The 27,001-nt window shown below is 44.6% G+C and overlaps 2 protein-coding genes and 1 long non-coding RNA gene across 5 annotated transcripts; 2 read left to right on the top strand and 1 right to left on the bottom strand.

Moving 5' to 3' along the window:
- Positions 1-1,153: 1,153 nt before the first annotated feature.
- On the top strand, positions 1,154-7,123 carry LOC123104978 (magnesium transporter MRS2-I). The gene is made up of 11 exons (XM_044526933.1): positions 1,154-1,646; positions 2,104-2,133; positions 2,760-2,904; positions 3,876-3,997; positions 4,687-4,761; positions 5,615-5,842; positions 5,923-5,967; positions 6,125-6,169; positions 6,255-6,284; positions 6,649-6,768; positions 6,877-7,123. The coding sequence occupies exons 1-11, from the start codon at positions 1,395-1,397 to the stop codon at positions 6,961-6,963; spliced, it is 1,179 nt and encodes a 392-aa protein (XP_044382868.1). The 5' UTR covers positions 1,154-1,394; the 3' UTR covers positions 6,964-7,123.
- Positions 7,124-12,062: 4,939 nt separating this feature from the next.
- Positions 12,063-15,469, top strand: LOC123104977 (uncharacterized). The gene is made up of 4 exons (XR_006450616.1): positions 12,063-12,414; positions 12,499-12,697; positions 14,720-14,813; positions 15,109-15,469. It is a non-coding gene; the product is annotated as an uncharacterized lncRNA (long non-coding RNA).
- Positions 15,470-18,175: 2,706 nt separating this feature from the next.
- LOC123107810 (uncharacterized) lies at positions 18,176-21,353 on the bottom strand. Of its 3 annotated transcripts, XR_006451762.1 has the most exons (5): positions 20,905-21,353; positions 19,766-19,884; positions 19,045-19,085; positions 18,709-18,803; positions 18,176-18,584 (listed from the first exon to the last, which is right to left on the bottom strand). XR_006451762.1 is itself a non-coding variant. In XM_044529720.1 (4 exons), exons 1-4 carry the CDS (start codon positions 21,067-21,069, stop codon positions 18,529-18,531), a joined length of 435 nt encoding a protein of 144 aa, XP_044385655.1. In that variant the 5' UTR covers positions 21,070-21,353; the 3' UTR covers positions 18,176-18,528. The 3 variants fall into 3 exon arrangements, 2 of the variants coding, with proteins under 2 accessions (XP_044385655.1, XP_044385656.1); XM_044529720.1 differs by lacking the exon at positions 19,045-19,085; XM_044529721.1 differs by lacking the exons at positions 18,176-18,584; positions 18,709-18,803 and having other exon boundaries at positions 18,832-19,085.
- Between the last annotated feature and the right edge of the window lie 5,648 nt (positions 21,354-27,001).

The raw sequence follows: 27,001 nt of genomic DNA, 5'->3' as shown, positions 1-27,001 counted from the left end.
GCGCTGTTCCCCATGGACCGCACGTCTGAGAAAGTGGCGGCCACCGTTGACGCCGCCACATCGCTGCGGAGCAGGCCCGTGCCACCAGACGTCTCATCGGGCTGCCCCCCCTCCTCCAGCTCCTTCGACGACGACCCCGACGCGGTCTTCGCCATGTACTACGGCCACTGCAAAGATGGCATGGGGATTGCAAGGTGCCGCGATTGTGAATTCTACCATATGAGAAAAGGTAGAAGAATAGGATCTATTCTAGGCCATACAATGCATTACAGACGTATAACCATTACCTTCAACCGGGCTATTCTATTCCATTTGTAAATAGAGAAAAAAGAATACTTAATAATATGACGAAGTAGTGTCCCTTTTCATTGGTCAACGTCAAACTTAGTGATGAAACCGTATGATCATTTGGTTGCCCGATACCGTGATGAATCCTCCATGTTTTATGTATAATCTTGGTTACTACTCAACCAACGTTGCATGAATTTGTATGGATTTTAGGGTGGAGAGTGAGGGGGACGATTGCAGACATGGACATATGAGGGGCGAGCCCATGCTCTTCGCGGACGCGTCCATAAACGTTTAGAGAGTCAAATTTGACAAACATGGTTATAGACTCTAGTGGCATCTGCTTGGATTACTGCCAAATTACAGATGAGATGACTAAAAATCAGGAAAAAATACCCTTGTCAAGCATCAGTTCAAAACCAACTAAAAAATCAGAAAAAAAAACCCTTGCCAAGCATAACTTTTTGCCAGGGTGAATGTGAGTTCCACCCAAACATGCACACGGCCCCTTTTGACAAAGTTGTATAGAAACCGATTACTTTCCTTGAGGTTGACTTGATTATTTTTAGGAATGTTGACCGGATGTTTCTTCTTCTAAATCTAAGGTTGACTGGAAGTTGGTGGCAGGAGGGCCTTATATTAGTACTGCAATAAATGACTAAAAAATCAAAGAAAAAAGGATCTGGCAACGATTATGCAGTTAGAAAACCTAACACAACCGTGATATTATTCCACTCTCCGCTGTTATTATTTTTCCTAAAAAAAAGGGTCATTCTTCTTCTGACAGACGGGCCCCCTTCCCCCGTCTCTGCTTCCCAACTACTAGTAACAGATCCCCAGCAGGTCATCCGTCTCCGCCCTACCACGCGCGGACGCAGGATCAAACGACCAGGCGGCGTCTCTGCCCGTCCCCGGCCTCCTCGCGATTTTTTTACCCGCCCGCGTCACCAGAAAGCCTTCCTCCTTTCCGCGCGATTAAAAGGGCAAGGGAGAGCCGCGCGGTAGAACGCATCCCGCCGTCCACGTGGGGGGTGGTGGCGGCGGCGGCGGCGGCGGCTTAGGAGGCAGGGCGCCCCCGGAGATGTGAGAGGACTGCCCGCTGCGAGATGGCGGCGGCTGTGGCGGCGGCGGGCGGCGAGGCCGCGGCGGCGGCGCTGGCGGCGGCGAAGAAGCGGGCGGCGTCGCGGAGCTGGATCCTGTTCGACGCGGCGGGGGAGGAGCGGGAGCTCGACGCTGACAAGTACGCCATCATGCACCGCGTCGACATCAACGCGCGCGACCTGCGCATCCTCGACCCGCTGCTCTCCTACCCCTCCACCATCCTCGGCCGCGAGCGCGCCATCGTGCTCAATCTCGAGGTGAGGCCCTCCCGCCGCAGGCCTTGAGTTTTTGTTCCCCTTTCCGGGCGGAATCGCGCGGTCGATTATTCGCGGCGCTGTGTTTTTCGTCGGGAATTTCGCTAGATGGAGGGGATCATGGAGCGGCACGAATTCCTCCAGGAAGTCACTCGGTTTTCCTTTTCTGGTTGAGGATTTTTTAGGTGGATCATGTGCTGATGATTTGGGCATCAGATTGGTGCTGCGTTTTGACTCAATTGTAGTAGACGTGTGTACTGAACTTATTATAGTTTAATCGTTCGTTTTGACGATTTTAGTGTGGTGTCGGCGTTCTGTTTCCATGGATCAAAGGAGTTGATACAGCTGCCAGTATTTTTGTATCTGACAATATAGTGATATTCATGATTCATTAGCTCGTGGTAATCTCTGACGACTCTTCTGTCTGTTTTGGTGGAACTCTTATCGGCGGGTGGATCAGCACATAAAGGCGATCGTTACTTCTGAAGAGGTGATCTTAACTGCCTAGTCTTTTTTCACTGTCGAATACTTGTCATGGTAGTATTTTTCAATTATTTGTTCTCATGAGCTGGACTACTTCATGAATTTTGTGGGGAGTATGTGCACAATTTCACTCAGTCTCAGACTAGAATGATTAGGCATCTATAATTGTGAAATACTCCCTCTGTAAACTAATATAAGAGCGTTTAGATCACTAAATTAGTAATCTAAACGCTCTTATATTAGTTTACGGAGGGAGTATTTAGCAGGGGAACCGGGTTTTTTATACTGTTCTGGAGCAAAATGGAACAATGAGTATATGCACATTTTCACTCAGTCTCTGACTAGAATGATTAGGTATCTATAATTGTGAAATATTTAGCAGGGGATCTGGGTTTTTTATGTTGTTCTGGAGCAAAATGGAACAAGCGTATCCTCCATACCATGCTGAATTTGACGTGATCTGTCAATTTTGAACCTCTACCTGCAAAATGGAAGTTTCAAATCAGTTTGCTACACAATATTCTGGGAGCCATGGCTTGTTTCATAGAACTGTGTGCATCTAAATATATTCTTAGTTGTCCAGCAATGTTGGTGATGTACGTACTCACAGTTATTGGTTTTTGCTGGGCTCAGGTTTTGCTCAGGGATCCTTCAGATGAAAATGTTATTCCTGTTGTAGAGGAGCTCCGGAGACGACTAGCACCTTCAAGTTCTGCTCAGCATGATGGAAAGGATAATTTAAGTGGCCAGCATGATGCGGAAGCTGCTGAAGAAGATGGTAAGTTTAGTCGCCATTTCTTGAAATTACAGATGTCAGAAGCTGAGAACATGCTCTCTTTTTGTCAGGTTGCTCTATCTCTGTAATGTTGATTGTAGTAACTTCTATCACATATGTCCATGTGTAGTATGCCAATTTCCCTTCCATGCCCAATAATTGGAACAAATAAGGAACAAAAACGTTCTGAAGGAATGCAAACATGTGAAAGAAAGCTATTGAATAAAAATCCGATTGGGATGCGCCAGTTGGCCACACTGTTCTGTTGTATTCCTTTTTTAGTGCATGTCCATGTCAGTTGGACATTCTTTTGGCAAAAATACAACCACCTGTCCAAGAAGAAAACTCCAAAGTGTACAGTCTTGGCACCTTACTATTATATGGTGATGCTTATCTGAGTCTTCTTGTACTAGACCAATTACACTGCATGACACTCTATGTTATACAATTTTATTCACCGGGTAATCTGTTGAGAGAAATTTGAGATACTACAATATTGATCTAGTGGTGACATGTGGCTACCCTTCCTTTTAATAAGGATTACTATGGTTGACCAAAGGACTTTTACATTTTATTATAGGTTACAACCGGACCCATGTCTGATTAATTTAACTCACATGGTGACAGTCATACAGACCAGTAATGGTGTCATTCTGATTGTTTACAACAATGCTACCACTTTTTCACTTGGTATGTTGTATATAATATATATATATATGATAATTGTTGTGTCATCCTGATTCTTTGATCAAAATGACTCAGAAGCATATTTTCTGTCCGACTGGTTCATGCCAGCTGGTACATTTGTATAACCATACCCTCGATCCAGAATAGTGGTGTCGATCTTACTGATTTTATTGCTTCTTTATTTCTGGTTTAGTTGCCAATTATCGTTAATTCATATCCATGGAAATAGGGTTGCATACTTATGCACATTTTTTTCATGCCCTGCAATCTCGTTATATGAACACCAGAATCTCCCTTTGAGTTCCGTGCACTTGAGGTTACTTTGGAAGCAATCTGCAGCTTTCTTGATGCGCGCACTACTGAGCTGGAGACTAATGCTTACCCAGCTTTGGATGACCTGACATCCAAGGTGAGTAAGTACATGCTTACTCTACTTTACTTTATGGTGCTAACATTGTTGAGTAGGAACTTTTTCATAGAATGATCGAAATATGTCATAGTAGGTATCTCATTTCTCCTATACGCCACTTTTGGTCATATATGTTTCAGGATCCATTTACTGTCCGTAGAATTATATGGTGAGAATAAGATTAAGATGTTAGGCAGTGCACTTTACTTCTGAAAGGAGTGCATGCTAGAAAACGCTAGAAAGTGTTATTTACTCTTTATAACTGTTATTAATAACAGGTAGTCAGTCTGCCATAAGATTTTCATTCACCACCAAACATAATACAGTAGTAGCTAGAATAGCATTGCAGAACTTTATGATGACATAATGTTTTATTGAGGAATAAAATGTCACATTAGCACACCTACTTCTGTAACACTTTCATATGCTTAGCAACTTACCATGCACCCATTAAAGCACACCAGGCTAAATTATCGTCCTTGTTGGCTTGTTGAAAACTTATGATAACATAAAGTTTCATTGAGGAATAATATAGCACATTAGCACACCTATCTGTGTAAATGCCTTCATATGCTTATTAATTTTCCATGCACCCATGAAAGCATGTCAGGCTAAAATATCTCCAAACTCTTTATTGGCTTGTTCTTCTATTTTCTCCATATTAATTTTCTCTACTATTGGCACAACAGATTAGTAGCCACAACTTGGACAAGGTACGGAAGTTAAAAAGTGGCATGACGAGATTGACTGCAAGGGTCCAGAAGGTCTGGTTTTCTGTTCATTCTGTTTCATTTAGTTTGTTATCTGACACTTCAGTGTTTAGTGACTTCTATGTATATTTTCAAGCACTGACTTCTTATGATGTTCTGTATGTCATATTGTCATCTGAATTCCACTACCGTGTATAAGCCAAATTCCGATTATGTGCGAGTCATGTGAATTAAAGAGGCCATACAGTTCTGAATGTCTGATGGGCATCGCCATGCTTTTCCTTTTTCCCTTGTCTATCATATCTGATTCGTAATTAATGTACCCAAGTGATTATTTAGAACAGAATTTAACAACCCAAAACATCTGGAAGTGCATTTCTAATACCAGATGGTATATCTATATTTCATAATGTAGAATTAATTCTGTTTATTTTTATTTTTATTCTAATCGCTGCTTAAACTGTACATTTTTATTTATTCTCTTGCATACTTTGTTGGAACATTATCTTAGCTTTTCTATGTATTGTCTCCGGCCCTTTGTGTGTATCTTAAAAAGCTTGATGGGATGGAATTGTCTTCCTTCACGCAACCTTGGGATTCGCGAGTTGTTCCAGAATCTATATAGTGCTCCAGCTAATATTTTTCCTCTGATACTATACATTCTCATGGATGAGTATGCTCTCTATGTTATTTCTGTCTTGGAATATATATTATAGTATACTCCCTCCGTCCCAAAATTCTTGTCTTAAATTTGTCTAAATACGGATGTATCAAGTCATGTTTTAGTATTAGATACATCCGTATCTAGACAGATCTAAGACAAGAATTTTAGCTACTATGGACTGCTATGATTATTTTCCTTGTTTATGGTTTTCTAGCATATCACAAGGTGTATTTTAATTTCTAGGTGAGAGATGAGCTTGAACAATTATTGGATGATGACGATGACATGGCTGATCTTTACTTGTCTAGAAAGTTGGCCGGGGCATCATCCCCTGTCAGTGGTTCCGGTGGACCAAATTGGTTCCCAGCATCCCCAACTATTGGTTCAAAAATATCAAGAGCTAGTAGAGCCAGTGCAGCAACTATACATGGAAATGAGAATGATGTGGAAGAGCTGGAGATGTTGCTGGAGGTTGTTATTTGCTCCTCGGCCTTAAAATCTCTTGGTTACACTATCTCTGGCAGAGTACTGAAATTTACATATACTTGCAGGCATATTTCATGCAGATAGATGGCACATTAAACAAATTGACAACGGTAAGTTGGGGCACCTAAGTCAAGTACACAATATCATAATAGGCTATCAAAATCAGGACTTATCTTAACAGTATCGCTGAAGTTCTGTTAAGCCTTGTTTAAAATCTGGGATTTGGCATTTTGTTAATGTTGTATTTGTCTGCAACTTCTTTTTCAGCTGAGAGAGTATATTGATGACACAGAAGATTATATTAACATTCAGGTAAGGTTCCTAGTAAAATGTATGTGTTCTTGATGCGGACCTTTTCACCCTTGGAACACCACTTAATCCTTCTTCTTTTCTGCAGCTTGATAATCACCGTAATCAGTTGATTCAGGTAATTTTGAAAGCACAAACCTTATGATTATCTTTGTGAAATACAGTATGTTAGTACTCCCTCACATATTGGATGTAATAATGTCTTATATTATGGGATGGAGTGAGTACTTCAGAACTGTTCATTTTAGACATTCTTGTGCTTGTAATAAACACATGCTTAATAATAAAAAAGAAGCTTAGTAGGCAACCCCATGTCAAGTAAAGGTTTCACAAACTTGTCTGATTTAGATGACTGTCCTAGTTCCTACCAGTTACCACATTGGTCCTATTGCATTTAAATTCTATAATCTGAATATTCATTGGCTCGTTACATGTTAAACATTCTGCCAGAGTAAAACTTAATTTCTCTTTGCTTCGTGCAGCTAGAGCTATTCTTGAGTTCTGGGACCGTCTGCTTGTCACTCTACTCATTGGTTGCTGGAGTCTTTGGTATGAACATACCTTACACCTGGAACGACGGCCATGGATATGTCTTCAAATGGGTAAATGGCATCACTTTTTCTTGACATGCTCTATTTAGCGTTCGTTGATTGTGAAGTATTATAGTAATCGCCTCACTCGTCCATAACATTGTGTTTGCCATGTTGCAGGTGGTTATTGTATCAGGGCTGTTTTGTGCTTTCATGTTCGTCACTATTGTCGCTTATGCTCGGCACAAGGGCCTTGTTGGGTCCTGAATAGCTGGAATAACCGCATTACTCGCTTTCTTCAACTGTAAATTTTGAGCTAGAGCATCAACTTTGCGGATGATTCATCTCTTGTACCAAATTCATTAGTATGGAATTAGGGATGATGAAAAGGAACAATAAATAGAAATGAAATAGGAATTCGGATGTATACATGGTGCAATGTGGTTTCTCCCGTTTTGGTTTTTATTTCCTGAAGATGCTTGCTGGGGGAGGCAAGAATGTCCGTCCAGTGCACAGTGAGGTCCCTCTGGCACAGTAGCACGTCGGCGGTTCAGGGTCTTACCAACGGAACGATCTACTGAACTGAATGACATTCGTGAGATCGAATGGTGCTCGTTCATATATTTCCAGAAAATTGAATCAGAGGCAGGGGTTCAGGGTTGGTGTCACGAAGGATGCAAACGTGGCCCATGAATCTACCAATTCTTAAAAAGTTGCTCCCCATTATCTATTCTTACACCATGCACATCGTCCATACCAGCGATGTGCCACGTCATCCTATATTGTCATGCAAAATGTACGGATCCTGCTTGCCTGCTCCTTCCCGTGCTCCTATCCGTGCTCCCACTTCATCCTACGGCTGTCTTTTTTTTTTTTTCTTTTTAATCTAATCATCTTCCTCCCTGATTTTAAGGAGGTGGGGCCGGGCTTTATTTTGTTCCAATCAAATCAAGCCACGTATGCGGGAGCACGGATGGGCACACACGCGTGGAGCAGGCAAGTCTCGTCCAAAATGTACACGTAGCAATGCAGCCACATCAGACTCATGCATTCCCCACGGTACGTCCACCTTCTCGGGTGTGAATTGATCGATAATGAAGACCAACCTTTCTATCCGTAATAAGGCATGTTGTTTCATCTCCCCACTAGATTATTATTTGTGTCTGTTCCTTGATCCTTCTCCGTCTCTTCATTCTCCGGTAGTTTCCTCAGCTATTAATCCCCTTCTTCGTCTCTTCATTCTCTGGTAGTTTCCTCAGCTATTAATCCCCTCGCGTGATCCACTAGGGAGATCCAATCCAACGATGAAGGATGATGGTCTGCCTGGGTAGGACGCACAGAGGAGAGGGACGCATCAAGTGGCTCCGCACGGCGCCGCCGTGGGGCAGAACCGAGGTGCCACCATAGCGAGTATGTGCGCTTCCACTGCGATGCCACCTCCCAGGTCGTTCCCCATGGTCGTGGTGGAGATGTGCTCTATCAGACCTCAGAGAAAACTTTGGCAGGGTTGTCCACGCCTCAAACTCGGGCAATGCTTCGGTGCCTTAAGGCACCTACCTTTGTGTTTATGACATATGAGTCCAACAGATGGCTGGCCCATATGTCAGTGACCCAAAGGTAGGTGCCTTTAAGGCACCGAAGCAATGGCTCGATTTGTGGTCAATTGGTGACAGGTTCTTCATTCTCCGTTGTTTTTTTTTGCATTATTAAAGATTAATCGTAGGTCTTAGTTTGGCTTCAATGGAAAGTCGAAAACACTACTGCTTCAGTCTTGATGATGTTTATTGGTATTGTTTTTATTAGTAAGCACGGCTGTCTCTTCACTATCTTCAGGTGGAACATATGAGATTATCCTATGGAACTGTACAGGAGTGCTTGCAAAGAAAAATCATCCTATCGTATGTCATGTCGAACCTGAATCTTGGTATGTCTTTGCTCACCTATTCTGTAGGATTCCCTTAAATAAACTACAGCGCACGTGAATGTATATGTGACTGATTTCAGTTATTAGCTATCATCGCTCTGGTTTTAGGCTACTCATTTATATATGTTTACATGCCAGATTACTATTTGTACCTGCATATTCTCTTTCTTTTGCGAAAATACTACTAGGATGGCATATTGAGTTCATATATGGCACATATCGAAGAAACATTTGCTTTGCAGCTTTTTTCTACTAATTATTTTTGCAGCTTTTTGGTACTAATTATTGTGTTGAAATATGCCATGGTTCTCTTATATTTGCATCAAAATCAGTTGCGAACAAGTTAATTTTGTAAGTATAATGTACCATGCTAGCATAATTCCTAGGTGAAAAAAGGCCCGTCACTTTTTTCTGAATCGAGTATCATGTCAGGTTCTTTAGCTACATGTTCTGTCCAATACTGAAGATAATAGATCTATGGATTGTTTTCGCGAGCAAGTTACTATTGATTGGTGTCGGGAATATATGGATTGGTCGTCTCAAATCAATAAGCCGTTCATGACTTGCATCTTGCCCGTTTCTCGACCATGAACATTATCAAATAAAGAGTCCATTGGTTGCCATTTCGTAATCATAAGAGTCCACTAAAGTGGCGGCCAACTCTTTTTTTATCTTCTTTTTAAATACTCTATTTGGATCTTACACAAGGAATGACCATAAAGGGCAGAATGATATGAGTTGTTACTTAATTTTAATACGCCCAACCAATGCCCTAAAACCTTATATTTTATAATATATCAATTGGTCAACACATTACCAATGCACTTATTGACTATGTTACTCCAATTTTTCCAACTCCTCATATCATTCTATCAAAGGTTCAAACAGACATATATTTATTTATACACCCCTTTAATGGTCTCACTACGTTTTACTTGATAAACCCCCTCCTTATAGCAGCACAAGTTCTCGCAACAACATGCGGGGTATCATCTAGTTCTCTGAAACCAAGCCACCATGTTGATCAATCAATATGATCGGATTGCCATCCTCTTGCAAGCCCTTCACCCTTTGGGTAGCAATCCCCTTTCCTTTTTCTTTTGAATGATTTGATAATTGCTGCCCACACCTATTGCGTAGTTACGGGAAGCAAATCTTGGAAGGCTCAGAGCATCTCCACCAGACCCTTATCGCGCGGACCTTTAAAGTGAGTACACAGACCACGGAAAACGTGTTTTGAGGGCTGGCACGGGCTGCGGCCGAACAGACCCTGCAAGGCCAAACGATAAAACAAAATATTCACAGTCACTGCCACCTCCATGACCATCATCATCACCATCGCCACCACCACCACCGAAGCCACCACCCATCGTCGTTTGCTTCCTTCTCTCCAAGATCACTCTCTTTGCAATATCATGCCATTCTTTGGTGATGTCGTCCATGTCATTGCAGTTCATCGTCATGATCTTGTTCTCTTCTTGAAGAAGCTTGGCCAAGGCCTTGTTCTCCTCGGCAAGGGCTCTTCTCTCCTCGATGGCGGCCTTGTGCAACCCCTCTTCCTTGAGTAATTCCACGTTTCTTGCTTCTCTTGCGCCTTCTTGTCGGCCAATTCCTACTTTGCCTCCAATGTCTTGCCACCATCAACTCATTTGATTGCACCATGGCATCTATCTTGTCCCGCAAGCTTGATGCCTTCGCTTCCCTCTTGATCTTGTCCTTGGCCTTCTTGTTTTCATCGGGCTTGTTCTTATTTCTTGGGCCATCATCATCATCCATCTTGGTGAGTGAACCTCTCTTCGGCGGGGATTCTTTGTCAATCATCTTCCACTTCTCGCTATTTTGAAGCAATTTCCAACAATGCTCAAGTGTAAATGACTTGCGATTGGAAGCTTCCATGTCCTTGTACCTTTCTTGCATAGTTTTGACCTACAAAATGAAAACAATGTCAAAGTATGTCACCTGCAACCACTCCAATGGCTACAAATCATTTGTACTACTAGGGACGTGAAAACAAACTCACATAATCGGCTTCAACGGTACCACTTGGAGGTGCATTGTGGACTTGCTCCAAGCAACCACTCCAACGGATACAAATCGGCTTGATCACATCCCAACGGCCTTGGAGTGACCTATAGGTGTTGGAAATATGCCCTAGAGGCAATAATAAAATGGTTATTATTATATTTCCTTGTTCATGATAATTGTCTATTGTTAATGCTATAATTGTATTAACTGGAAACCGTAATACATGTGTGAATACATAGACCACAACATGTCCCTAGTAAGCCTCTAGTTGACTAGCTCGTTGATCAATAGATGGTTATGGTTTCCTGACCATGGACATTGGAAGTTGTTGATAACGGGATCACATCATTAGGAGAATGATGTGATGGACAAGACCCAATCCTAAGCATAGCACAAGATCGTGTAGTTCGTTTGCTAGAGTTTTTCTGATGTCAAGTATCATTTCCTTAGACCATGAGATTGTGCAACTCCCGGATACCGCAGGAGTGCTTTGGGTGTATCAAACGTCATAACGTAACTGGGTGGCTATAAAGGTGCACTACAGGTATCTCCGAAAGTGTCTGTTGGGTTGGCATGAATCGAGACTGGGATTTGTCACTCTGTATGACGGAGAGGTATCTCTGGGCCCACTCGGTAATGCATCATCATAATGAGCTCAATGTGACTAAGGACTTAGCCATGGGATCATGTGTTATGGAACGAGTAAAGAGACTTGCCGGTAACGAGATTGAACGAGGTACGGGGATACCGACGATCGAATCTCGGGCAAGTAACATACTGATGGACAAAGGGAATTGTATACAGGATTGATTGATTCCCCGACATCGTGGTTTATCCGATGAGATCATCGTGAAACATGTGGGAGCCAATATGGGTATCTAGATCACGCTATTGGTTATTGACCGGAGAGGTGTCTCGGTCATGTCTGCATGATTCCCGAACCCGTAGGGTCTATACACTTAAGGTTCGGTGACGCTAGAGTTGTAATGGGAATAGTATGTGGTTACCGAAGGTTGCTCGGAGTCCCGGATGAGATCCCGGATGTGACGAGGAACTCCAGAATGGTCCGGAGGTGAAGATCGATATATTGGACGAAGGGTCTTGGAGTCCAGAATTGTTTTGGGAGTACCGGGTGACGACCACACTACTAGGAAATAGCTTATAGATAGACGCTTACTAGTAGCGCGCTATTTTGACCCACGCTACTGCTAATTATTAGTAGCGCATTGTATTGTTTCCTCGCTACTAGTAAATATTACTGGCAACCACATGACAAAAAAACGCGCTATTAGTAAATATCTTTTTAAGATAGGGCATAACAATAGCGTGGGTTATAAAACCTGCGCTATTACTAAGTGAATAGCTATAACGCAGGTGACACACCCCACGCTACTACGCATCCACTGCCGCACCCCAACCCACCCGATCCACTCCCACCGCACCAAACACTCTCTCTCTCTCTCTCTCGTGCACATCCCTAAAAAAAACTCTCTCTCATGAACCTCACCCCCACCCTCGGTCCAGTTCCTCTCCCCCACTATCTCCGCGCCGCCGCCGCCACCCACGTCGGCCGGTTCCGGCGAGCTCCGGCCGCGCGCAACATACCCCCAAGCTCCGCCCCTCTATCCCCCCTTCCAGATCCGCGCCTCAAGGGTTGCACCCTTGCCCGCCGCTAGGGTTTCAGGCTCCTCTCGTGTTCTTGCCAGAATCCACCACAATCGGCGATGGCGAGGCCGGAGCTTGCGGGATCCGTCTACGGTGTTGCCCAGGTAGGCCCTTCCCCTCCTTCCTTGCTTGGGTCCACCCTTTCCTCCTCACGTCACCTTCTCCTCCTATCCGTCCCTTTGCTGCAGGTCACCATGGTGCAGAGACGACAATGATGGCAAGAGGGCACAAACCTTGCCCTGATCGAGGAGGAGGAGGAGGAGGAGGGGCGCACCTAGATGCCAGCCCTGCTCTGCTCGAGGAGGAGGGGTGGGAGGGGTCTGCTCCTAGGGCGACCAAGAGGTCCTGCCCGAGCTCAAGCATGGCCATGATGACCCACCACAGCAGGTCAGATATCCCGCAACTGTGCTGTTGGAGCACTGCACTCATGATGGAATGATGCAGTGTTTTATGTAGTTTTTGCTATCTTAGCTCTGATGGTAACATCATATCAGTTAGGAGCAGTGTTTAGGAACAATTAGCATATGCTATGTTCGTCTAATAGAGAGAGAGAGATTCAAGGGCCTTCCCAGTTTGGACAATGAAATGTGTTCACAAATGACATCCACGTTGGTTTGTACTAGGTCCTAATGGTGATGCGATGGATTTTAGTACGTTGGTTGAGGCCCAAGTTGATCTGTGCTAGTTCTAGGATGTTTATTTATGAAAAAGTATATGTCTGATAGACGTGATTAATTACTGTGTAGAAAAGTACCAATGTTTCTTGTTCAGCGCACTGTTTATCTGCTTCCCTACTGTCAGTGTCGAGCAACAATTTCATCTTTATTTTTCATTCATACTCATGCGTGTTCTGTTCATGTGCATATGCTTAATTACTTTGTGGTGACTGACAGGGAGTACACCTTTGGTTACCAATCACTGCACAATCGTCCCACATTTGTTTTTCTTAATGTTCATTGCCCAACAGGCTACAATGCCCACACGCTGAGCCTTGTTTTGCCTACAATTTACTGCTGCGGTGCTGTAGGAACCAAGCTAAGCTCCAGCAGAACCTCATGTACCTAATGTACATGTAGTTAACAGAACACTAAAAGAGGGTCTTGGGGTTTTGTTGCCATTTATTTGGTGTGTGTCGTTTGGGTTTGTATCTTGGGTCTTGGTTTTGTAGACCATGCGTGCTTGTGTGTGTTTGTGTGCTTGTATCTTTGGGTTCTGGTTTTTGGTTTTGGGGAGTTTGATGTATACATTGTGCATCAGCATACACTGCTAGCTGCCCGTGGAGATCAGCGCTAATGTTTAAAGGGAGTACATTGTGCTACACATTGCTGATTTTGAATGATTGATTTTTTTGTGTTCCATTCATGTGCTTTCCTTTCGAACATCCGAATCCTGATTTCTTCAAAATTTGCCAAATTTGAATGTCTTATCTCCAAAGAGTCCCGTCTGTTAATGAATTGTTTCTTATTGTAGGCCCTAGGCATTACAGATATGCATATAAAGTATGTCATTCTAGATGTGCTCTGAGCATTACACAGTTGCATATAATCTTGTTTTTATTTCTTGTATTTACATTTTTATATGTTGTACAGACAAAAGATAGCATATGTTCCCTGAAAGTGAGTACATATGTACTGATTATTAGTGAAGTTAACCGAGAGCCTGTTACATACAAGAAACATGCATTGGTTGATTGGTTGATGCGCCATGGCCGTGGGTTGTCCTAGTGCATGTGTTTGCTGAAGGTGGTGATGCATATGGCTGAAGGTGGTGAGCAGAGCAATTTCTGCTGTAAGAATTTTCTGAGGATGCTTTTGAGTGTAGAATAACAAAAAATATGTACGGAGTAATTATTTTAGCATTACTAGAACTGTTAATTCGTACTCCCTCTGTAGGGAGTATTATTTATTTCTTTTGGAAGATGACCGCTAGTTGTAAGTGAGCGATTTTTTTTTGAAATTTTCGCCCATTCTGAAGATTGTGCACTAATGAATAAACAATGTGCTCCCTTTAAACATTGTAGAGTAATTAATATGCAGCCAGAGTCAAGTATGGTATCACAATCTTGAGTAAAGCATTTGAATTTAAGCAAGTAGATATTGATCTTTGTGATCGAAGTGTGTTTGTTTAATACCTCTAAACTCAACTATTTCATTTAGAATTATGGTACTTCTTAGTGTAGCATTGTAGCTTTATTTTTACACGATCAGATTACCTTTGGTATATGCAGTATGCAGTCAAACTATGCTATATATCTACAGTAGTAAATGTATCATCTTAAGAGTGTACTGAAGCTATATTATTTCGTAGCTCGAATTTAGGCTTTCTCCATGGTTAATATAAGTTAGGTAAAGCAATGTTTGCCTGGATGTGTAACTATAAAGCCATTCTTATTATATATTCAATGTACAGCGACGGTGCTGCTGCACTTGTGCTAGTCAGTGAAGCTAAGAACCTTGGCCTTCAAGTTCTTGCAAGAACTAGAGGGTATGCTGATGCTGCTCAGGTAAATGCTACATGCCTCGTCATTAATCATTATTGGTGAAACAAATGTCATTTGAGAAATCTCAGCCCATTGTTCTTGTTAATGAAGACTTTTACCAATATTATCCTTTACCGTGCCTCGAAACTATCAACCTGGCCCAAACAATGATCTTTTTCTTTAGGATTCATGGTTATTTTTTCTTGTTATTATGCATTACTATTGATTCATGTGCATGTACTAAAAAGAAAGAAAATACCCTACTTGATTTGGATGCGGACGCCAACTAACAAGTTTTCACTTTCCGACGTGGGCGCAGGGGTGATCGACGTGGACTACTGCGGCCTCGTGGGCGTCGTGCTCTTCAACCACTCGGAGACGGACTTCATCGTGAAGCCCGGCGACCGCGTCGCACAGATGATCGTCCAGGTCATTACGACGCCGGAGGTCGCCGAGGTGGAGGACCTCGACGCCACCGTCCGGCGGGAGGGAGTGCTGGGATCCACCGATGTTTGAACTCCGAGCCTTGGTAGATACATCTAGAGAAGTGGTCTAGTTGTTTGCATCTAATGTTAAATGGGATCTCGAGTTGAGATGTTCAATGTTGTATCCATGAATGCTGCAAGTGCTAAGATGGTTATGTGAACTTAGTTTATTTGCACTGGACGTGTTTTGATTTCCATCCATGAATACTGCATCTGGCTTTTTAAAAAAAAAATTCTAGTTAGTTCGTTGTAGCATGGGGAAAAAAATGTGGCGCTACTAGCACTTGGATAGTACTCCCTCCGTAAACTAATATAAGAGCGTTTAGATTACTATTTTAGTTATCTAAACACTCTTATATTAGTTTACAGAGGGAGTAGTAGCGTGGGTGTAAATGGGGCGCTACTAGTACTTAGATAGTAGTAGCGTAGGTGTGGAATAGTGGTAGCGTGGGTGGCACTGCGCTACTACTAACTTTTTTAGCTGTAGTACTAACTTTTTTAGCTGTAGCGTGGGGTAAAAAACACGCTACTGCTAAAATTGTAGTAGTAGCGTGGGTACCCACGCTACTGATATGCAAAAAACCTACGCTACTGGTAGTGTTTTTTCCTAGTAGTGCCAGCGTGACCGAAAGGTGTTTCGGAGGCCCCGACAAGTGTTGGGGGGCCTTATGGGCCAAGGGGAGGGGACACACCAGCCCACTAAGGGGCTGTGCGCCCCTCCCAACCCCTCTCACGTAACCTGGAGAGCTGGGGGCGCCTCCCCTAGGGCAGCCGCCCCTCCCGGCTTGGGGGGCAAGTTTCCTAGGGGTGGGGCGCCCAAACCCATCTAGCGTTTCCCCTGTGTCCGCCTCCCCTCCCCTAGGGAACCCTAGGGCGCCTCCTCCACCCCCTTCCCCCTATATATAGTGAGGGAGAGAAAGGGTAGCCGCACCCTTCCCCTGGCACAACCCTCTCCCCCTCTCCAACACCTCCTCCTCCGTCACGCTTGGCGAAGCTCCGCCGGAGAACCACAAGCTCCATCACCATCATGCCGTCGTGCTGTCGGAGTTCTCCCTCAACTTCTTCTCTCCCCTTGCTGGATCAAGAAGGAGGAGACGTCCCCGAGCTGTACGTGTGTTGAACGCAGAGACGCCGTCCGTTAGGCGCTTGATCGGATCTTCCACGATTTGAATCGGCGCGAGTACGACTCCATCAACCGCATTCTTGTAACGCTTCCGCTTAGCGATCTTAAAGGGTATGAAGATGCAATCCCTCTCTCTCTCTCTCTCTCTCTCGTTGCTAGCATCTCCTAGATTGATCTTGGTGACACGTAGGAAAATTTTGAATTATTACTACAATCCCCAACAATAGGCGCATGACGTCCTCGAGGGATACTTTGCCATCATTTGGAAGAACTGGTCCTCTATCCTTTGCCAATACCGCTTACCGGTTTGGTCAGTGCCGGTGCATGCATCAAGGGACACAGATTCCCAAGCCTTGATCAAGACTTGATCTTTCAATTGCGTGTAGTTCTTCAATCTCACGCGCACTTTTGCTTGCGCTTTGTCGAACACCCCCTCCCCAATCTCCTCCACCTCATCTTCTTCCTCACCATGACCGTCCACAACACCATCCATCTTATTGTAGCCGTAATCATCAATCGGGGCTTGATCAATGTCGATGGCGTTGTCATCCAACATGTGCACGAACTCGGCAGTCGCATCATGCAAAATGGCGCTACAATTTAGCTCTAGAAGTCATGAACAACCGCAATGGCAAAAAGTGAAAACAACTTGAAGAAAATCAAAGTTCCATACCTTGCGCCCATTCCGCCGAACACCTCAGGGGCGGCGACAGCAACATCATCGGTGGGCGTCCTTGGGGAAGCTCTTACGGTGGCGATCGGAGGAGGTGGTGGTGTGGTGCTCGTAGCACCTTTTTTGGCCGCCTTCTTGCGTTTCACCCGTGCCACCTTGTGCATCTTCACCGGTGGGGGTGAGACGGCCTGGACCGGATTCGCAGCGGTCGCGACAACGGCGGGCGCATGTGCCTTCCTGGCGGCGGCGGCGGGAGCGCCACTCTAGACGACGAATTTGCCTTGGAGTTTGCGGGGATGGGCGGTGGAGGCTTGTGATGGGGAATGAAGCATGAAAATGAAAAAAGTTTCCTACAAACATCCAAGATCTAATCTAGGAGATGCAAAGCAACAAGAGGGGGTTGTTTCTACATACCCTTGTAGACCGAAAGTGTTAGCATCATAACACGGTTGATGTAGTCGTACTCTTCAAGATCCAATCTGATATGGTGTCGAACATACGTCACCTCCGAGTTTAGCAGACGTATGACTCGGCGGCGTCCTCTCCTTCTTGATCCAGCAAGTGAGTGAGAGGAGGTAGATGAGATCTAGAACCAACACGATGGCGTGGTGGTGATGGTGGTGGCAGCGGAATCCCGATAGGGCTTCGCTAATCGCTGACGGGACGTGGAGGAGGAGTAACGGGAGGGAGACGGGGCAAGCGTGGAAGGGTTGGCTGCCCCCTGCACCTCCCCACTATATATAGGGTGACGGAGGGGCATGCCATCCCTAGCCCCCCTCCCAAGGCAGGGGGCGGCGGCCAAGGGGCACTACTAGGAAAAATGCTACTAGTAGCGTTGGTTTTTTGCATACTAGTAGCCCTGGTTCCCGCGCTACTACTACGACGCTACAGCTAAATATTACCAGTAGCGCGCTTTTTACCCCGCGCTACTACTAACATTTTAGTAGTAGCGCGGTGCCACCCACGCTACCACTCTTCTGCACCTGCGCTACTGTTATCCTAAGTAGTAGTAGCGCACCATTCCCCCCCATGCTACTATTATCCTAAGTAGTAGTAGCACACCATTCCCCCACGCTATAGCTAACTAATTAGAAATTAAAAAAAATAAAAGTCAGATGCTGTATTCGTGGATGGAAATCAAGACATGTCCAGTGCAAAATAAACTAAGATCACATAACCAATCTTAGCACTTGCAGTGTTCATGGACGCAACATTGAACATCTCAGCTCGTAGAGTTCACGAGATCCCATTTAACACCAGACGCAAACAACCATACCACTTGTCTAGATGTATCTACCAAGACTTGGAGTTCAACTACCAGTGGACCCGAACCCTCCCTCCCGCCGGACGGTGGCATCGAGGTCCTCCACCTCAGCGACCTCCGGTGTCGCAATTCGCAATCACCTGGACAGTCATCTGCATGACGCAGTCTCCGGGCTTCATGGTGAAGTCCGCCTCCTAGTGGTTGAAGAGCAGGAAACCCACCGGGCTGTGGTTGTCCGCGTCAATCACCCCTGTGCCCACGTCGGAGAAGTAAAACTTATTAGTTCGCGTCCTCTTTCAAATCCAGTAGGGTATTTTCTTTCTTTTTAGCACATGCACATGAATCAATGATAACAACTAGAGGCTGGACCATACTTGTTGCACGAGACGTGAAGAAGGCCGGGTCCCCTTCTTGTTGAATCCAAGGAAGACACTCCCCCGAGACATGAAGAAGGCCAGCTCCCCTCCTTCTGCAAATAGCTCAGGTGCATGAAGTTGTAAGGAATCTGAATACAATGAACTCGTTGTAATGTATAATAACCAGAAAAAACCATGAATCCTAAAAGAGATCGTTCTATGAGCTAGGTTGAGAGTTTTGAGACATAGGAAAGGATAAAGTTGGTAACAATCTTCATTAAGAAGAACAATGAGCCGAGATTTCTCAAATGACATTTGTTTCACCAACAATGATTAGTAGTAGCATCAACATACCCTCTAATCCTTGCATAATTTATATTAATCATGGAGAAAGCCTGCAAATTGAGCGACAAAATAATCTAGCCTCAGTACACTCATAAGAATGAAATTATATATGCAGGTTTTCCAGCATACCAGGTAAGGAATCAGTCATAACAGGAACCCAACACTTGACAGAAACAATTTCAGTTTTCATATATCAGTAATTATGCATAAGAGTTGCAAGCGAGGAAAATTAGTCTACTTCTTTAAAACTAAAACCAGCATCCTTATGTTGTATGCATAGCACAATACTAATTTCCATGAGATGCATAGCATAGTACTAGTGTTCAAACTAATAGCACAGTACTTGATAAATAGGATTCTTCCTTCAGTAATATCTAACGAATGGGTGTGACCTACCTTATATCCTGGTAGTAACTAATGCATCACATGATAAGATAACAAAAATAGAAATATTACATCCCAAAAGACTAGATAGCAGTTATACCCCATCTCCATATCAGAAGAACAAGCATCATAATGCTGATCAAGCTTGCTTTATGGTACTGTGTGGATAAACATTATATCCCGTTGTGAATCCAAGGAAATCAACAGTTCTATAAGATATGACTAGAAAACACTGGACATAACAGAAAGTAGCCACTTCTTTGTTGTGTGGAAAATTTCCCGGGATTACTTCACTATGGATTGGATAAAGAATCAATAAGGACAACACCCACGGTATAACTCTCACCTTCTTCTGGGTGAAGAAGAAGGTGGCCACCGGCTCGAAGTACTAGGTGACATGCATTTCTTCACACATGTTCCAATGAAATCCGGGATTTGGCGCCAATTGCCATAGTCGTCATGCGCCTGTCACAAGACAAAAAACGGAACTACCTTAAATTGCTATACGTTTGGTTTTCTTCCTCAAACATGAACAAACAAAAAAAATGTTTGGCTGAAACAGAGTAATCAGCTATATGTTTCTTTCCGCTCCTAAATTGCATAAGGAAATCTTCATCTATTATTTTACTCTATGCTTACTAGCTACAACCTGTTGGATAGAAAAACACCTTCCACCATATGACTGTAGCTTGCCTAAATAACCTCAAAGTAGAAAATGCACGCTCGACACTTGTGGTACAAATTGTAAAATCAATGGTTTTTCCCTTAACCATTATTGTCTCTAAACAACACTTTTTATTCAGTACAAAATCTGTGACCTAATTAAAGAGTTGGACTTCAGTATAGCAAGATTAAATTCCCAGTGGGGAGAGGGTGGGCAGACTGCTCATGTTGCTGACAGGCTAACTTGCACGCGATGCTGGGCGACGCCTATGCATAAGCACGACCACGACGAGACATCGGCGGCCGAGGAGGCATCGGCGGTGGGATTAAATGCAAAAGAAATGTTTATAAGGTGATGATAACTCGTTACCAAGCAACCTGATAGCAAATTAATTCTTCTAAGCACTGAGAATAACAAAAAATCAGTACGCTGTTTGGTCCAATTGGTCAAGGTTCAAAATGCAGGTCAAGACCAACTATATCAACACCTATAAGAACCTCTACCTTATGCATGCCTCTTATGCGACCTTACAAGAATTCCTACAAACATTCATAATTCTCTAGTACAGAATGTACAATACATTGAAATTGGTAGCAAACCAAACGATTCACGCACAGAACCAATGCACCAGCTCAAACATTCAATCGCTAGCAACCTAGTACAGCATCAAAGGTTTTCAATTAAGAAAAGGCGGACAACCGATCCATCCAGCCTGCCGGCCGCCGATCTACCGGAATCCACCCTGACCCACCCGAGAAACATGCAAAATCAAGCACCCATGACTTGAAATAGCCGGGAGTAGGAGGAGATACGAGCGGCACCTCGAGCTCGACGAGGGGCTTGGCGCTGCCGGGGGGCCGAGGAAGGCGCAGTCCGGCTGCGGGCATGAGCAGGGTATCCACGGGCACACGCGCTTGTGCTTCGCCACGCCGTGGTAGGTCCCAGCCGAAGTCCCTGAACATGGGGGCTTGAGGGGGAGGAGGCATGCCTGGCAGTGGAGCAGCGCCACGTCCATCCTCACGTCGATCTGCGCCGGTGCCATGGCTTCCTCCGCTGCCGCCATGGCTCGATCTGCTCGTGGAGGCCGCCACGCAGATTCCCCATCCCCCCCCACGTCTCCGCTCCCCCGTCCGCTAGCGTCACGAACCCTGGCACCAGATCTATCGGGAGAGGCGACCGCGAGCGGAGGGAGGAGGAGGACGAGGCGTGGAGCAGCGAGATGTGCGGAGAGGCAGAGGAGGACGCGGATTGGGAGGAGCGGCAGCGTGGGAAAGATTTGGTGGGGCGTGGGAGGGAGAGGGACCGAGACATGCGGATTAGTTGTAGCGCGGGGCACGGGTGCGGTGCTGCTACCACCGTGTCTATCTGTAGTAGTAGCGTGGGTAATATACCCACGCTACGGCTGTCAAGCTACTAGTAGCGCGGCTTTTATACCCCGCGCGACTACTATGGTCCATCCCGGGGACACGGTGAGGATCACTTAGTAGTAGCGTGGGAATGGTAGGCCTGCGCTACTACTATTCTCTAGTAGTAGCACACTGTTTTTACCCGCGCTGCTACTAAGTAGTAGTAGCGTGGGGCTCTTACCCCTCGCTGCTGCTAAGTATCTACCTATAAGGTATTTCCTAGTAGTGGGAGGAGAAGTGCCCTCCAAGCCAAGTGGAGGGCCCTCCCCCTTAGGGTTTCCCTTTCCCTAGGTGCATGGGCCAAGTAGGGGCTGGTACACCTAGCCCGATAAGGCCAGGGTGCCCCCCTACAGACCATGCTACTGTTTGGGATGGGGTGCAACCCTCTGAGGACTTCCGGACCCCTCCGGAAACCTCTGGAACCTTCCGGTGACTTCCCGATACAACACCAAAAAACCCGGACTTTTTCCTGGAACCCCGACAACAACTTAATTTCCATATATAAATCTTTTCCTCCAAAGCATTCTGGATCTCCTCGTGATGTCCTAGATCCCATCCAGGACTCTGAACAATCTTTGGACTTTCAACTATTAATATCTCAATACTACCCTAGCGCTACCGAATGTTAAGCGTGCGAACCTACGGGTTTGAGAATCATATAGACAGGACCGAGACTCATCTCCAGTCAATAACCAATAGTGGGACCTGGATGCCCATATTGGTTCCCACATATTTCACGAAGATCTTTATTGGTTGAACCATGATGTCAAGGATTCAGTTAATCTCGTATACAATTTGCTTTGTCTAGCTATATGTTATTTGCCCGAGATTTGATTGTCGGTATCTCCATACCTAGTTCAATCTCGTTACCGGCAAGTCTCTTTACTCATTCTGTAATACAAGATCCTGTAACTAAACTCATTAGTCACATGAAGCTTCTTATGATGTTGTATTACCGAGATGGACCAGAGATATCTCTCCGTCACACGAAGTGACAAATTCCAGTCTCGATCCATGCAACCCCAACAAACACCTTCGAAGATACATGTAGAGCACCTTTATGATCACCCAGTTACGAAGTGATGTTTGATAGCACATAAAGTATTCCTCCGGTGTCCAGGAATGGCATGATCTCATGGTTTAAGGAACTGATACTTGACATGAAGAAAGCTGTAGAAAATAACTAAACGATCTGATGCTAAGCTTACGGTTGGGCCTGTTTATCACATCATTCTCCCAATGGTGTGACCCCATTATCAAATGACAACTCATGCCCATGGTTAGGAAATCTTAACCATCTTTGATTAACAAGCTAGTCTATTAGAGGCATACTAGGGACACAGTGTTATTTATGTATCCACACATGTAGTTAAGTTTCCGGTCAATACAATTCTAGCATGAACAATGAACATTTATCATGAACGGGAAATATGATAACCATTTTATTATTACCTCTAGGGCATATTTCCAATAGCTTGAATGGTGACGGGCACGATACGACCAACGACGAGATCTGCTTCAGGGGTTGGCGTGTCCATGACTTCCACGGTGATGGGCGATGGCTGGGAGGCGTCCATGGCAGCGCTATAGAGCCGAGGAAGGTGGTCCAGAGCGGGCGGAGGAAGATCAATGGCGGCGTAGGGAAGGAAGAGCAGGAACTGCCGCGCGGAAATGTCCCTCCCGCCAAATCTCGCTAGCGATAGGGGTCACCCTTGGGTCGGCCTCCCGCCCTGTGTTTCTAAAGGTTGAGGGGGATAATTTGCTGCACACAATTTTTTTAAAGGCTGTGGTCCGATACGGTCTCTATTTGGGCCACTTTTTTCGCGCAAAACTATAAACTGGCGGTTATTTTGCAGTTCAGCGCGATATAAGGCATCTACTAGAGATGCTCTCACAACCCTAAAGAACAAAAAAATACAAGAAAGTTGATTAGACAGACTGTCCTGAGTAGAGAAGCAAAAGCCATAAGAACACAAAGTTTCTAATCCCGAGCTCACGCACCCGTATGACAGCAAAATCAGAAAAAATAGTAAAAAAATGCAAAAAAAAATCTGATTTTTTTTGTGATAAGCATTGATGATGTCTCATATCTGTGCAATGTTTCATGATAAAATGACATTCATGGAGATCTGGGCAAAAACAATAAAATCGATGCTCCAAAAAGACCAATTTTGAAAGCATTTTGGAGCATCGATTTCTTCTTCTTCCTAGACCTTCAAAAATGTCATTTTATATCATGCAAATTTTCACGCATAAAACATTCATCAATGTTTATCGCAAAAAATCAGTTTTTTTTTTTACATTTTGTTACTATTGTTTTGGATTTTTACTGTTCATCCGGGTGCATATGAGCTCAGGATTAGAAGAGAACTTTCGAAGCCATAAGGCATCTCCAATGTGGACCCTTGACCATACGTTCAGACGTAGCCGCCCAGACGTAGTTTGTCATCCAACGCGGCACCTCATTGATCTGCGAACAAGTCTGGTTGTTCATAATCCCACGAACCGGACACACAAACTAGAGGGCTTTGAAGGTGTCCGGATCGCCGCCGTGTACGCGTCCAACACCCCGGTCACCCAACCGCCAAAAAACCCTCTCCACATGAAGTGGTTGCTGTGCATTCATGCCAGAAAGCATCACTCCAGAGCGGATATGACTCCACAACATCGATGCTTGTCAGAGCGACGCGACCAGAGGAGCACTAGGAGGGGAGAGGGGTGTAGGGGTGGCGCCTCAATGCCGGCGCGACGACCGAGAAGCCTACTCCGCACTCTGGCCTGCTTCCCGGCCCTTCACCTAGCCGCACCTATTTAAGCCCGACTCCGGTGCTGTCCACCACACCAAAACACTCTCTCCGATCACAACCTCATCGGCCCCCTCCGGTCCGGCACCATCCACACCATGCCAAAGTCATGGTTCTCCATGCTAGCCGTCAGCAACTCCAGATCCGGATCTTGGCGCCGCCGCTGTCCCTCTCCGGGCCCCACAAGTATAGGGGATCACAACAGTTTTCCAGGGTAGAGTATTCAACCCAAATTTATTGATTCGACACAAGGGGGCCAAAGAATATTCTCAAGTATTAGCAGCTGAGTTGTCAATTCAACCACACCTGGAAACTAAATATCTGCCGCAAAGTATTTAGTAGCAAAGTAATATGATAATAGTGGTAACGGTAGCAAAAGGTAACAGTAACAAAAGTAATGTTTTTGGTACTTTGTAGTGATGATAGCAATAGCAACGGAAAAGTAAATAAGCGAAGAACAATATATGGAAAGCTCGTAGGCAATGGATCAGTGATGGAGAATTATGCCGGATGCGGTTCATCATGTAACAGTCATAACCTAGGGTGACACAGAACTAGCTCCAGTTCATTGATATAATGTAGGCATGTATTCTGAATATAGTCATACGTGCTTATGGAAAAGAACTTGCATGACATCTTTTGTCCTACCCTCCCGTGGCAGCGGGGTCCTTACAGAAACTAAGGGATATTAAGGCCTTCTTTTAATAGAGTACCGGAACAAAGCATTAACACATAGTGAATACATGAACTCCTCAAACTACGGTCATCACCGGTAAGTATCCCGATTATTGTCACTTTGGGGTTAACGGATCATAACACATAATAGGTGACTATAGACTTGCAAGATAGGATCAAGAACTCTCATATATTGATGAAAACATAATAGGTTCAGATCTGAAATCATGGCACTCGGGCCCTAGTGACAAGCATTAAGCATAGCAAAGTCATAGCAACATCAATCTCAGAACATAGTGGATACTAGGGATCAAACCCTAACAAAACTAACTCGATTACGTGATAAATCTCATCCAACCCATCACCGTCCAGCAAGCCTATGATGGAATTACTCACGCACGGCGGTGAGCATCATGAAATTGGTGATGGAGGATGGTTGATGATGATGATGGCGACGGATTCCCCTCTCCGGAGCCCCGAACGGACTCCAGATCAGCCCTCCCGAGAGGTTTTAGGGCTTGGCGACGGCTCCGTATCGTAAAACGCGATAAATCCTTCTCTCTGATTTTTTCTCGCCGAAACCAAATATATAGAGTTGGAGTTGAGGTCGGAGGAGCTCCAAGGGGCCCACGAGGTAGGGGGGCGCGCCCCCACCCTCGTGGACAGGTGGTGGGCCCCCTGGCCTTCATCTTTTGCAAGGATTTTTTATATTTTCCGAAAAGGTGTTCCGTGAAGTTTCAGGTCATTCCGAGAACTTTTGTTTATGCACATAAATAACACCATGGTAATTCTGCTGAAAACAGCGTCAGTCCGGGTTAGTTCCATTCAAATCATGCAAGTTAGAGTCCAAAACAAGGGCAAAAGTGTTTGGAAAAGTTGATACGACGGAGACGTATCAACTCCCCCAAGCTTAAACCTTTGCTTGTCCTCAAGCAATTCAGTTGATAAACTGAAAGTGATAAAGAAAAACTTTTACAAACTCTGTTTGCTCTTGTTGTTGTAAATATGTAAAGCCAGTATTCAAGTTTTCAGCAAAGATTATAACTAACCACATTCACAATAACGCTTAGGTCTCAAGTTTACTCATATCAATGACATAATCAACTAGCGAGCAGTAATAATAAATCTCGGAGGACAACACTTTCTCAAAACAATCATAATATGATATAACAAGATGGTATCTCGCCAGCCCTTTCTGAGACCGCAAAACATAAATGCAGAGCACCTTTAAAGATCAAGGACTGACTAGACATTGTAATTCGAGGTAAAAGAGATCCAGTCAAGTCATACTCAATGTAAACTAACAGTAATGAATGCAAATGACAGCGGTGCTCCAACTGGTGCTTTTTAATAAGAGGATGATGACTCAGCAGAAAAGTAAATAGACAGGCCCTTCGCAGGGGAATCAGGGATTTGTAGAGGTGCCAGAGCTCGATTTTGAAATAGAGATGAATAATATTTTGAGCGGTATACTTTCATTGTCAACATAACAACCAAGAGATGACGATATCTTCCATGCTACACACATTATAGGCGGTTCCCAAACAGAATGGTAAAGTTTATACTCCCCTTTCCACCAACAAGCCTCAATCCATGGCTTGCTCGAAACAACGAGTGCCTCCAACTAACAAGAGTCCCAGGGGGAGTTTTGTTTGCAATTAATTTGATTTAGTTTGCATAAAGCATGGGACTGGGCATCCCAGTGACCAGCCATTTTCTCGTGAGTGAGGAGCAGAGTCCACTCCTCTTGAGAATAACCCGCCTAACATGGAAGATACGGACAACCCTAGTTGATACATGAGCTATTCGAGCATACAAAACAGGATATTTATTTGAAGGTTTAGAGTTTGGCACATACAAATTTACTTGGAACAGCAGGTAGATACCGTATATAGGTAGGTATGGTGGACTCATATGGAATAACTTTGGGGTTTAAGGAATTGGATGCACAAGCAGTATTCCCACTTAGTACAGGTGAAGGCTAGCAAAAGACTGGGAAGCGACCAGCTAGAGAGCGACAACAGTCATGAACA

This window comes from Triticum aestivum, chromosome 5A (genome assembly GCF_018294505.1).
Source record: "Triticum aestivum cultivar Chinese Spring chromosome 5A, IWGSC CS RefSeq v2.1, whole genome shotgun sequence".
Classification (NCBI taxonomy): domain Eukaryota; kingdom Viridiplantae; phylum Streptophyta; class Magnoliopsida; order Poales; family Poaceae; genus Triticum; species Triticum aestivum.
The sequence above is the reverse complement of the archived record's forward strand: the minus strand, read 5'-3'. Positions and strand labels throughout refer to the sequence as shown.